General features: G+C 44.6%; 1 protein-coding gene across 1 annotated transcript in view; it reads left to right on the top strand.

The window, feature by feature from the left end:
- Positions 1 to 12,278, top strand: part of DUSP9 (dual specificity phosphatase 9) — a 102,619-nt gene extending 90,341 nt beyond the window's left edge. Inside the window, exons 4-5 of the mRNA XM_040322879.1 lie at positions 675 to 1,118; positions 10,700 to 12,278. Coding sequence (XP_040178813.1) covers positions 675 to 1,118; positions 10,700 to 11,004 — 749 coding nt within the window. The 3' untranslated portion in view covers positions 11,005 to 12,278. The remainder of the gene's footprint in view (positions 1 to 674; positions 1,119 to 10,699) is intronic.
- Positions 12,279 to 12,869: the final 591 nt, after the last annotated feature.

Raw genomic sequence — 12,869 nt, 5'->3', positions numbered from 1 at the left:
CATCTGATGGTTCTTGCATAGTTCCAGGTGAAACACCACTTGCCAGAGCCAGTGGCATGACACCAATGATCTTTTTAGCTGTGCCATTCTCATATGGGTAACATTCTTCCCACTGAACTCAATTTTAGCTGGTGTTACCTGAGACCTGAAATTATTTAAAGGGTTCTTCTAGGGTAAGATGGAGAAAAATAGGTTTATTGGGTACAAATTAATCTGAGCATAGTAGGATCCATACAGTTTAAGGAAACCATGATTGGATCACATGCTTCTCCATACCTGGAAGTAATGGGCTTGTTCATTGCTTCTGGCAGCTGAACAGTGCTGAATGAAAGGTGAATGTATATGCTGATGAAGAAGGTTGGAGGGGTGCTCTATAGATAACATTGCATTACTCTGCTATGTGAATAGATGAGGTGACTGTGTGGGAGGAGCCATGCTGAACTAAAAAAAAAATACTTAATTCTGCAGGCAGAAGAACTTCAATATTCAGGTAAGGGGTGGCAGTTTGAGGGTGCAGGGCTGCGAAATAGCATCAAATTTAATGGCACATGGATGGGTGTAACATGAAACAACATCAGAAAGATGGATTTATCCTTTAAAAACGAATTTATTGAATTTGTCATTTGCAATTTCTCTTAAAACTTCCTAATTTTGTCTCTTTTCTGTGATCACAGGTGGTTTCAGCAAGTTTCAGGCGGAATTTCCTCACCATTGTGAAACCAACCTGGACTCCACCAGTTGTGCCAGTAGCTCACCGCTGCCCCCGACTCCGGTGCTAGGACTTGGAGGTTTGTCCATTGCCTCTGACTGCTCGGACGTTGAGTCTGACCTTGACCGGGAACCATTGAGCGGGATGGACTCTGAAGGCATGAGTCCACGTAACCAGCCCCCATCATTCCCTGTTCAAATCCTGCCACATTTATACCTGGGCAGTGCAAGGGATTCTGGGAATATGGACACTTTGGCCAAGCTAGGGATACGTTATATCCTAAATGTCACGCCAAATCTCCCCAACATCTTTGAGAAGGATGGAGACTTCCATTACAAGCAGATCCCTATATCCGATCACTGGAGTCAGAACTTGTCTCAGTTTTTCCCAGAAGCCATTGAGTTCATCGGTGAGTAATATTGGTATACGTGATTAATATTGCTTGTTAAATACATATGCAGAGGAATTTTATATAAATTTCTCTTTCCTTATAATGACCCTCCATGCCAGTGTTACCCCATTTCTTTCCATAAGAAACCGGTACTATTTATCCCTGGGGTAGATAGTTGCCAAGGAGGCCACATTGCTGGCACCAGGACCAGGTCCTCCTAGAAAATGCTGTGTGATCTATGAGAAACTGGTTTCACTGGAAGTCATTTCTTGAGAGTTTCCATCCCAAATTTTTTGTTTTCATTATTGTGATCATTAGACCTAAAAAAGAAAAATATATATATATATTTTTTTTACTCACCTGGAAATGCCTGTTGCTATGCGGTCCCACGAAATCTGCCTTAGGAATCACCTAGGATTCTGACATCATGTCCCTCGGCTCCTCAGCACGCTAATGCTCCTGGGAAATGTGTGTCATAATTTCCCAGGATGCAGTGCGCTTCCCCATTATAACTCCCCATCCAAGACTTCCAGGAAGTAAGTGCTTGTGGGCTTCACAATGCCCACAAGCAAAATGACAACGGTGTGGACATAGTTTTATAAACTATCTTTTTTGAATAACTATGCGGAGCGCCGGCAGATTGTAAAATAGTAAGTGACTGGGTTTATATTATAAAAACGCATGATGAAAGGACATACATTTAAAAAATGCTAATTGTGGTTGGAACCCCGCATAACGTTTTTGGGATAAAATTCCAGGAGATGGTTCAACCAATTAAAATAGGAATAGTTCTCCATTGTTGGTGTTAGTGAGAGGAATAGTGCCCCATCATTGGTGTCAGCAGGGCTTTTTTTTTCTCAAACAATAGGTGCTGGAACTTAACCACGGCCCCACAAAACCCCTACACACACCCTCCAAATCACATCAAATAGTGGGTATGGTCAGTCAAATTTCACAAAAACAGTAGGAGGGTCTTAAAGGGGCATTGACCACTTGACCACCAGGCACGTAAACCCACTTGAAGAAGAAAAAACAAGATGCGCTATACAAAAAAAAGAAATTATTCTAAAGGTCATGACATAGATCAGTGTCCATAGATGATCTAAAACGTGAAAAAGTCCTGATCCCCAGTGCAGTGAAGGAAACAGAAAAAACAGTCCATAAGTGTTGATCAAAGGCTGTGGTGACGATCCAATAGACAGAAAAACCTCCACCATAAATCAATATATCTGCTTACCAGATATCCAGCGGTCTCTTAATTAAAAGAAGACCCCAGAAGACGTGTGGGTAAACACTATGGTAGTTGGAATGTAGAAAGGCTGAATATCATGTGCACCTCCGTCTCAAGCCAATGGATGGAAAATTGGGATCCCGATTACCATGGAAGACACATAAGGGCCACAATAGTGTAATAACGTAGGTAACATTTATTAAAAAAAAGACAAAAACGCACTTACATATAAACGGTATAAATAGGCATGTCAAATTTGGAGCTCCGGCCGGAAGCCAACCAAAAAGACCCGTCCAAGTAGGTAGGGAAAGGTGCAATCAACGGGAGGTGATCCGATGCGACACTCGTTCCGCCCGACCGGTTTCGCGAAAACTCGCTTCCTCATGGGGCACGGGTGACACACCGAATCACCCCCCTTAAATAACAAAAAATAATGGCCACTGGGCGTCATCACACGCACGTGCACGCGCATGCGCGCGCACAGGAAGCCATACAGGTCAGACCAAGCCTAGCTCTGGTCTGTCCTAGGCGCCAATGCGCATGCGCCCACGCTCCGCGGGACCCAGGGCTACATAAACACGGGATAATACCCGATCTGGACATCCAAGCCTTGGATAGGAAAATCGCCAGCCGGATGCCACGAAAACGGGGCCCGTGCCAGAAGTAAACATGACCCCAAGGCCGCACCGTAACGATCGAGGTGACTTCCGCATCACATGACCGAGAGCGCCGACGTCACACGTCGGCGTGCGGCCGCAGCGATGCCAAGCCACCAGAGAACACGGCGCGGACCAGAAACAAGGGGGCCAGGCCTCGTTGTGGGTTACCAGCTCCACCTCCGTGACGCACTGATTGGTCAGAGAAGCCAAGCCTCGTTATGGGTACGGTGGAGCTGCCGTGCAGTCATAATAGCATCCCCAGGAAACAGGTGGGGAAAGGAACTATATGAATCAGCAGAGCACATCAATGCTCTAGCGGACTAGAATTGTAACTACATGGCTAGCACAGATATGCACCACAGGGCCCAAACGAATAAACAAGGAAAAAACTAAAAATTAATAAAAACATTGGTGATGTTCAAAAAGTGCTAACAGTCTCAAAACATATATTAACCATCACTGGCATGACCAGCATGCATACAGTGAAGGCTGGACAATAATAACTGGCCAATACAATAAAAATATATAAAAGGTCATTACCATAATGTTATGGGCACCGGAATATATAAAACTGTATCAAACTGATTCTAAAAAAATGATACATTCACCAGATTAATAAAAACAACTGAGCACAACAGATAGGGCTGAAGGAACTAAAAAATTATGAATTATTAATGAAAGCATTAATATCCGTGTCAATATTCAGCCCAAAAGGCGTGTAAATTTTGACACAGTGGATCCAGGCCATTTCCTGTCTGGAAATCTCCCGGACCAAATTACTACCTCTCCAATGCGGGCGATATTTATCGATTCCGACAAACAAAATATTGGAGGGATCTCTATTGTGCTTTAAGTCAAAATGCCTGGAAACAGAATGCTTTTCGAAACCGCTTCTGATTTTGGCGATATGCTCATTAAGCCTAACTGACAGGGCCCTCTTAGTGCGGCCGATGTACTGAAGGCCACAAGGGCACTGGATAAGGTATATCACACCTTTCGTCGAACAGGTTATAAAAGGTTCGACTTCAAACGTTTGTTGAGTAACTGTAGACTGGAAAGAACAGATCTTCCTCTCCCTGCAAATATTCAGGGTACAAACCTGGCAGCGTTTGCATCTATAATATCCTGTGAGGTTCTCAAGGAATGTCCTTGATGCCTTCGGAGGGTCATGTACACTGGGAGCGATACGACTCCCAATTGTAGATGCACCCCTGAAAACCACACTAGGCCTGACCGGGGGAATTGGAGCTAGCACCTGGTCAGTAGTAAGAATATGCCAGTGTTTCTGGATGAGCTTCTTAACACTAAAGTGCTGTGCAGAGAATGTTGTAATAAAGGGTAGAGAGAATCTGTCACCTTGATCTCCCTTAATTTTGTCTACAAGGAGTGATGCCCTGTCAATGCTTCTAACCCTCTCCATTGATTGGAGTAGACTGACACCATCTTATCCCTTCTCCTCAAATCTTTTGGAGAGAATCGAGGCCTGCCTCTCAAATGTCAGGGGGTTGGTACAGTTTCGTTTGATACGCATAAACTGTCCCAGGGGTACAGATTTTAACCAAGATGGTAAATGGCAACTGTCTAAAGGTATATACGCATTGCGGTCAGTTGGTTTGAAAAAAGTAGACGTAACAAATCTGCCATCCTCAATAGTAATCTGGAGGTCCAGAAAGTGAATGGAATGTTGACTGGTCTCAAAATTGAATTTGATGCCCCTAGTATTCTGATTCAACTCAGCCATAAAGCTGAGGAGATCTGGCTCACTACCATCCCAGAGGAGGAGGACGTCATCGATATACCTCGACCAGAGTAGTATCTCGGGTCGACGGTGATCATCGATGACGTCCTCCTCCCACTTGGCCATGAAGAGGTTGGCCAGACTGGGGGCATATTTAGCCCCCATGGCCACACCCCTATCCTGGCGGTAAAACATGTTATCAAACATGAAATAATTGTGGGAGGCTGCGTATGTTAACAGGACCATGTTGAAACCTATTTGGGCTTGTGCGAGGCCAGACTGTCTAGCCAAGTACATCTGTACTGCCTCAAGACCCAAATGATGGGGAATAATCATGTATAAGGAGGTCACATCGGCTGTGACCATCCATATACCTGACTTGGGGAAAATGTTAGCAAGTGTATTGATAACCTGCTTCGTATCCTTAATATACGAAGGAATCTTCTGTACGAGTGGCTGCAGAAAAGAGTCTATATACTTGCCCACGTGATAGAATCAATACCGCTAACGATAGGTCGTCCCGGGGGGCAAGTCAGACTCTTATGGATCTTAGGTAGGTAGTAGATCACGGGTGTCCGTGGGGCACTGGGCACCAAGAAAAGGGCTTCCTTATTAGTCAAAATGCCACTTTGGTGGCCCTGTTTGACCAAAACCTCTAGTTCCCTTTTTCCACAATTTTTTTTCCACGTAAACCCACTTAATAACCAGACCAATTTTCAGCTTTCGGTGCTCTCACAATTTGAATGACAATTACTCAGTCATACAACATTGTACCCAAAATACATTTTCGTCCTTTTTTTCACACAAATAGAGCTTTCTTTTGGTGGTATTTAATCACCGTTGGGTTTTTTTTTTGCGCTATAAGACAAAAAAGACTGAAAATTCTGTAAAAAAAATGTTTTTCTTTGTTGCTGTTATAAAATTTAGCAAATTTTGTATTTTTTCTTAATTCTTTTACATAATGTGAAAGATGAAGTTACGCCGAGTAAATAGATACCCAACATGTCACCCTTCAAAATTGCACACGCTCGTGGGATGGCGCCAAACTTCGCTACTTAAAAATCCCCATAGGCGACATTGCAGGGTATTGCAGAGTATTGTGGGGTATTGCAGAGTATTGTGGGGTATTGCACAGTTTGGTTATGTTGTACAGTATTGTTATGGGGCAGGGATGGCTGAGCAGGGATGGATGGCTGGATCTGTGACTGCATTTGTCACAGATCCAGCCCACAGCACTCGTGCTGCATCTGCTCCCTCCCCTCTCCTCTCACACTGTACCGTTCGGTACAGAGGGGGGAGGGGAGGGTTTGTTTACAAGTGATTGCTCCGTCATTGGACGGAGCGACCACATGGTAAACCGCCACTATCAGCGGCGATTTACCGTGATCCGTGATGCGCCGGGTCCTCCGGACCCGGTGGTCACGGACATTCCCGTGTGCGCGCCCCAGGGGGCGCGCGGTAGCGCGATTCTGGGAGGACGTCCATGGACGTCCTCCCAGAGTTAAGGAACCGCCTTGTAGACGTCTTTGGTCTATAGGGCGGTGAGTAAGTGGTTAAATACCAGGATTGCATTACATACAGAGTGCAGAGCTGTCACTTGTAAACACAGACACCAGACTTCTGTGTTTACAAGTGATTGTGGTGAGCAGGCACCAAAGGATCTGAGCCAGAGGTGGTGGAACTGCGTTCCATCAAGTTCCACCTGAGAAAAATCCCTGTGTGTCAGTAAGAGGAATAGTGCCCCATCATTGGTGTCAGTGGGAGGAATAGTGTCCTATTGTCAGCGTCAGGAACTATGCCCCACTGTTGTTGAGAGTGAAGGGAATAAGCTTGATACTTCAAACCTTAAATTAAGATTTATATGGCGTCAACCATTTCTGCAGCTTTTTACGAAATAAAACGGTGACAGTACAGTTACAATACACCTCAAGAAGGTTAGGGGGCACCGCTCATAGGAGCTTACAATCTAAAGATATTCCAATGCAGATATATTTAAAGTAATAGATAACTGATAACATTCTGCTTCTCTAGGAATGGATGTGAAATAAGCGATCAAACTGGTGACATAGGAGTGGCAGTAAATCCCAAGTAGTAAAACTATCCTTGTGTCTATCTATGTAGGCATCTTAAGGACACGTTTGTGTGCCTGTCTTTGAGAATGACCTTGTGTCTGGCATCTAGCTGCCTCCCGGATAAGGTTACGTTAATGGATGTCCCTCCTCCCCTTTCCCCGCCACTTATTGCCTTTGTCTGAGAGCTATTTTTACATTACTCCACTCTGTGGTGTTATTGGGATTGTTGTTTGATGAGGACACACAGTTTGATAATGATAAATAGTCTTGTTTCGACTTTTGGGGTGAAGTAAATACATTATATCTCTCCTTGGAACAAAACATTGCCATTGTATTGCCTAGTGTCTATCTATCTATGCCATTGCCGAAAAATCTCTGGAATTCAAAACTGCTTTTTTTTTTTTAATTGCTATAGGAGTGTTAACCACATAAATATGTATTTGATATAGGGTTGGTGAAAAGGCCTTCTGAAGATTATTTCCAAAAGCTAACCAACTTTAGAAAACAATCTCCGAAAGTCTATTTCACCAACTCATTGTTACAGGCACATATGTACATGTGTGTATTCTAATTAGCGCCGGGACAAGGTCATCCTGTACACAAGGTGAGGAGGCCAAACCTAACCTTGAACCCCCTTTCCCATGTGGGTGACCCTAAAGAATTACTGGAGATTGTTTTTTTAAAGCTGGTTGGCTTTGGGAAACAATCGCCAAAAGACTATTTCACCAAATCATTATCACAGGCACATATGTACATGTGCATATTCTAATCAGTGCCGGGACAAGGTCATCCGGTGACCAAGGTGAAGACTGAAAACTGTGCATTCTCCCCCGTGATGTGGGTGACCCCAAGGGACTTCTGCAGATTGTTTCTCAAAGCCAACCAGCTTTAGAAAACAATCTCCGAAAGACCATTTCACCAACTTGTTACAGGCACACATGTACATGTGTTTATTCTAATCAGTGCCAGGACAAGGTCATCCTGTACACAAGGTGAGGAGGCCAAACCTCCTCACCTTGCACCCCTCTTCCCCATGTGGGTGACCCCAAAGAACTACTGGAGATTGTTTTTTAAAGCTGGTTGGCTTTGGGAAACAATCGGCAAAAGACTACGGTATTTCACCAAATCATTATCACAGGCACATATGTACATGTGCATATTCTAATCAGTGCCGGGACAAGGTCATCCGGTAACCAAGGTGAAGACTGCAAACTGTGCATCCTCCCCCACGATGTGGGTGACCCCAAGGAACTTCTGGAGATTGTTTCTGAAAGCCAACCAACTTTAGAAAACAATCTCCGAAAGACCATTTCACCAACTCATTGTTACAGGCACACATGTACACGTGTTTATTCTAATCAGTGCCAGGACAAGGTCATCCAGTACACAAGGTGAGTATGCCAAACCTCCTCACCTTGCACCCCTCTTCCCCATGTGGGTGACCCCAAAGAACTACTGGAGATTGTTTTCTAAAGCTGGTTGGCTTTGAGAAACAATCTCCGAAAGACCATTTCACCAACTCAGTGTCACAGGCACACATGTACACGTGTTTATTCTAATCAGTGCCAGGACAAGGTCATCCAGTACACAAGGTGAGAAGGCCAAACCTCCTCACCTTGCACCCCTCTTCCCCATGAACTACTGGAGATTGTTTCCCAAAGCCAACCAGCTTTAGAAAACAATCTCCGAAAGACCATTTCACTAACTAATTGTCACAGGCACATATGTACACGTGTTTTTTCTAATCAGTACCAGGACTAGTTAATCCGGTGACCAGGGTGAAGATGCCAAACTGCGATTCCTCCCCTGTGATGTGGGTGACCCCAAGGGACTTCTGGAGATTGTTTCTCAAAGCCAACCAGCTTTAGAAAACAATCTCCGAAAGACCATTTCACCAACTCATTGTCACAGGCACATATGTACACGTGTTTATTCTAATCAGTACCAGGACTAGGTCATCCGGTGACCAGGGTGAAGATGCCAAACTGCGCATCCTCCCCTGTGATGTGGGTGACCCCAAGGGACTTCTGGAGATTGTTTTCTAAAGCTGGTTGGCTTTGAGAAACAATCTCCGAAAGACCATTTCTCCAAATCCATTATCGCAGGCACATGTGTACATGTGCATATTCTAATTAGTGCCGAGACAAGGTCATCCATTACACAAGGTGAGAATGCCAAATCTAACCTTGAACCCCCCTTTCCCATGTGGGTGACCCCAAAGAACTACTGGAGATTGTTTCTCAAAGCCACGCAGCTTTAAAAAACAATCTCCAAAAGACTATTTTACCAACTCATTGTCACAGACACATACATCAATTCTAATTAGTACCAGTGTTCTGACGAGTAATGACCCCCGTCGAATAATGCCCCCCCCCCCCCCTGTACTGCGCAGTGATTGCGCAGTATGGAGCACTACAGGGCCCCCAAAAGTCTCCGAACATGAACAGCTGTACACGGCGCCTGCGCAAAGAAGACGACATTCTGCCACACGCTCCCGATGCTTGTGCAACTCTGCAAAGGGCGGGTGTGTTATTGATTGAAGAGTGTAAGGGGCAGTTGCCTACAGAAGAGGCCGTATTTTGAAATGATGGGCAGAACATTGAACTACCCACCCTTATCAGCTCTGCCCATCATTCTAAAATATAGTCTTTTCTGTAGGCATCCACCCCTTACACACTTCTCAATAATACATACGTCCCCTTGAGAAATCCACCCCCATCGTAAAAGAGCTCTGCCCATCATAATACAAGACGGGCTCTTCTGTAGGCATCCGCCCCTTGCAGAGTTCAATGAATAATACACCCGCCCCTTGCAGAGTTGCACGAGCATAGGGAGCGTGTGGCACAATGACGTCTTCATTGCGCATACGCCGTGTACAGCTGATCAACAGGTGTTCATGTTCGGAGACTTTCGGCGGCTCTGTTGTTCTCCGTACTGCATAAGCGCTGCACCTGCGCCATACAGGGCGGGCATTATTCGACGGGGGACCTTTCTTGTCACAACATCGGGACAAGGTCATCCAGTACCAGAGGCAAAGATACCAAACTGCGCCCCCCTCTCCCTGATTCGGCTGACCACAGTCATCTTCTGTTGGCTGATACCCCCCCTCCCCCCAGTGTGAGTCCTCATTGTGGAAAGCATACCCCTAAAGACGCCACTGGTGCAGACAATGGACCTCACTACCGGAGACATTTCTTCTGCGGCTCCTCCTGTCAGGTAGGGCAGCCCCCAAGCAGCAGGAGTGTCAGTAAAGGATGGAAGTAGTGAAGACAGGCTTTCAGCTTGGTTGAATGTATTTTAGAGGTTGTTGCCTTGCAGAAGCCCTGCCAACACATAAAGACACTGCTCCCAGGGCAGCTGCCCCCTCCCTAGTCCTGACCCTGATTTTAATGCATGTTTAGGTGATTTAACCCCCCCCCCCTCTCCACACCACATGCTAATTTGAAAAATTCTCCAATTTCAGAGATTTGCAGTGACAGTAGAGGCCCTAGGATGTCTGTCTTGGCTCTCATAGATGGTCATATTGTTATCTACTGTAAATGACAGGCCTATACAAAGCATTTTACAAAAAGCTAGACAAGGAGCTGTATATACAAAGCGGTCTCATATATACCACTTGTATTTATACCAGAAAAAAAGGCAGTTGGAGAGACATGCCTTATTGTGACCCAGGTGCTTATCTTTTGTTCCATTTCTTTCTTGATTGACCTAAAGATGAGTTTATGAATCAGGCAGATTGAAGAAATTTGATCTTTTTTTTGGGAATCACTCTTCTTGCTTGTATACCCTCACTAATTTCCAAACAATTGTATTAACAGAATCGGTATAAAACATTAACATGTCTAGTAATATTTCATGCTTCTATTTTGTAATAATAGCGATTCCTTTTCTCTTTTCAGATGAGGCAGCTTCTCATAATTGTGGGGTGCTTGTTCATTGTCTAGCTGGCATCAGTCGATCTGTCACTGTCACGGTGGCTTACCTCATGCAGAAACTCAACCTATCTCTGAACGATGCCTATGATTTTGTAAAGCGCAAGAAAACCAACATCTCTCCCAATTTCAACTTCATGGGCCAATTGTTGGATTTTGAGAAAAGTTTGGGCCTTAGCAGCCCGGATGACAATCGGCCACATGGCCACTCGTTTTTCACCAGTCCTTCCAGCGATGATGTCTTCGAACTAGACTCATTGGACTCCACGTAGGAGAGCCATTTCATATTATGAGCATTTTTATCAAATATTTTATATCTGTTTCGAGCCTAACCATCTATAGAGGAGCATCGGATAAGTTGAAAAATATGTCTTCTCCTTCAAGTCTTGGGATTCGGCAAACGTAACTGTAACGAGTCCAGTGTCTCTTTTCCAGTGGAGCGTGAAGGGTAAGGGAAGGAGATGTACATACGTTAGGTGGGCATTTTCAAAACCGACAGTATTTCCTCGGCGGTGGCTCTAGTTTGACGTGTCTTGACCAGAACAGTCCAGCACAGCTGTTTCTCAAGGACGTTGGTGTGATAATGTATAACAGATGAGAACCAAAGCATTCAAAAGAAAGATGACTTTTAGAGAAGACCCTTTTGAAGACCAGCAGCAGTTTACATGGAGCAAAAACCTTGTAGCCTTCAACTGAAGTCATCGGTCAGTAAGCTATCAGCAGTACGCTATCCCTTTCCAGCATCCAACGGGTTAACATTGTTCTGATTCATTTTTTCCTAATTGCTGAATTTTAGAACAGAGGCATCAGCTGCTCTAAATGAAGTATACTCAACTGGGAATATAAACTCAGACCGGGAACATACCACGTTCCTTTTTTTTAAATGGATCACGACAAAGACTGACTCACTTGTTTTGCTTGACTGGAATGATAAATCCCGTGAGCGGAATTCTCAGAGTTTGGAAAGTGAAGGAGCAGGTGGTAAATACACTATCTCCATCTGGAGTCCACAAACATCGATCAAGATTCTACTTCATTGCACAGGATGAATCCAGGCCATTGCAGGTTGGGCCTGAGCATACAAAGCCATGTGTTTTTTTTTTCTCTTGACTTTTGTACAGTATTTCTATTCTAACGTTTTACTAGCTTTGTGTTGAACTGTGTATCTCCTTGGCTGGTTGCCATAGGTGTTTTCTTAAAACATGTCCCACTTCTCAGGCCCAAGGCTACAACAATTTACAAAGCAAAGAAATAAAAATAAGAACTCAGGATTTCTTCTGGCATTCAACAACAACTAAAAAAAAAAAAAAAAAAGAACTTGTAGGCAGATGGGCTGTTATCAAGAATTTGGAGTTACATGATATTATGTAAGCGCCACAATCCTGCAGCGCAGGATGAGAATTAATCGCTGCTTTGAGTCACGGTATCCTCCAAAGGCCAAACCACTTTGAAAAACCACTTCTGGCCAATTGGGGGCCCTCTAGAGCTGCAGAGGATGACTTGTCTTTTTTTTTTTTATGATTGTTACATAAATTCTAAGTGTTGATAGGATTCGTCTACGAGAATTGATTTTAAGGGGGGGGGGGGCGCATTTACAAATTCATGCCATGTATTAACCTCTGCAAGTTCATGTTCTCAAAGGTGTAAGGCCCCATACACGACCGAGTTTCTCGGCAGAATTCAGCCAGAAACTCGATCGGTCGTGTGTACACTTTTCAGCGAGGAAGCCGACGAGGAACTCGTTGGGCCAAATAGAGAACATGTTCTCTATTTCCTCGTTGTTCAATGAGGAAAGTTGGCCCGCCGAGATCCTCGGCGGCTTCAACACAGAACTCGACGAGGAACTCGATGTGTTTGGCACGTCGAGTTCCTCGGACGTGTGTACGGGGCCTCAGATCAGGATATTTTTAAGCTTACCCATCGATCCATACCATTTGATGTGTTGTGTTGGGTCCAACGATTGGGGCTGTCCTCCAAAGTGTAGAAGGTATTCTTTTGGACGTTTAGGGCCAGATTCACATAGAGATACAACGGTGTATCTCCTGATACGCCGTCGTATCTCTGAGTTTCGTCGGTCGTATCTATGCGACTGATTCGTAGAATCAGGTTACGCATAGATATGCCTAAGATTCAGGGC

The sequence above is a fragment of the Rana temporaria genome, chromosome 9 (assembly GCF_905171775.1).
Source record: "Rana temporaria chromosome 9, aRanTem1.1, whole genome shotgun sequence".
Taxonomy (NCBI): domain Eukaryota; kingdom Metazoa; phylum Chordata; class Amphibia; order Anura; family Ranidae; genus Rana; species Rana temporaria.
Note: the sequence above shows the minus strand (reverse complement) of the source record. Positions and strands in the feature narration are given on the sequence as shown.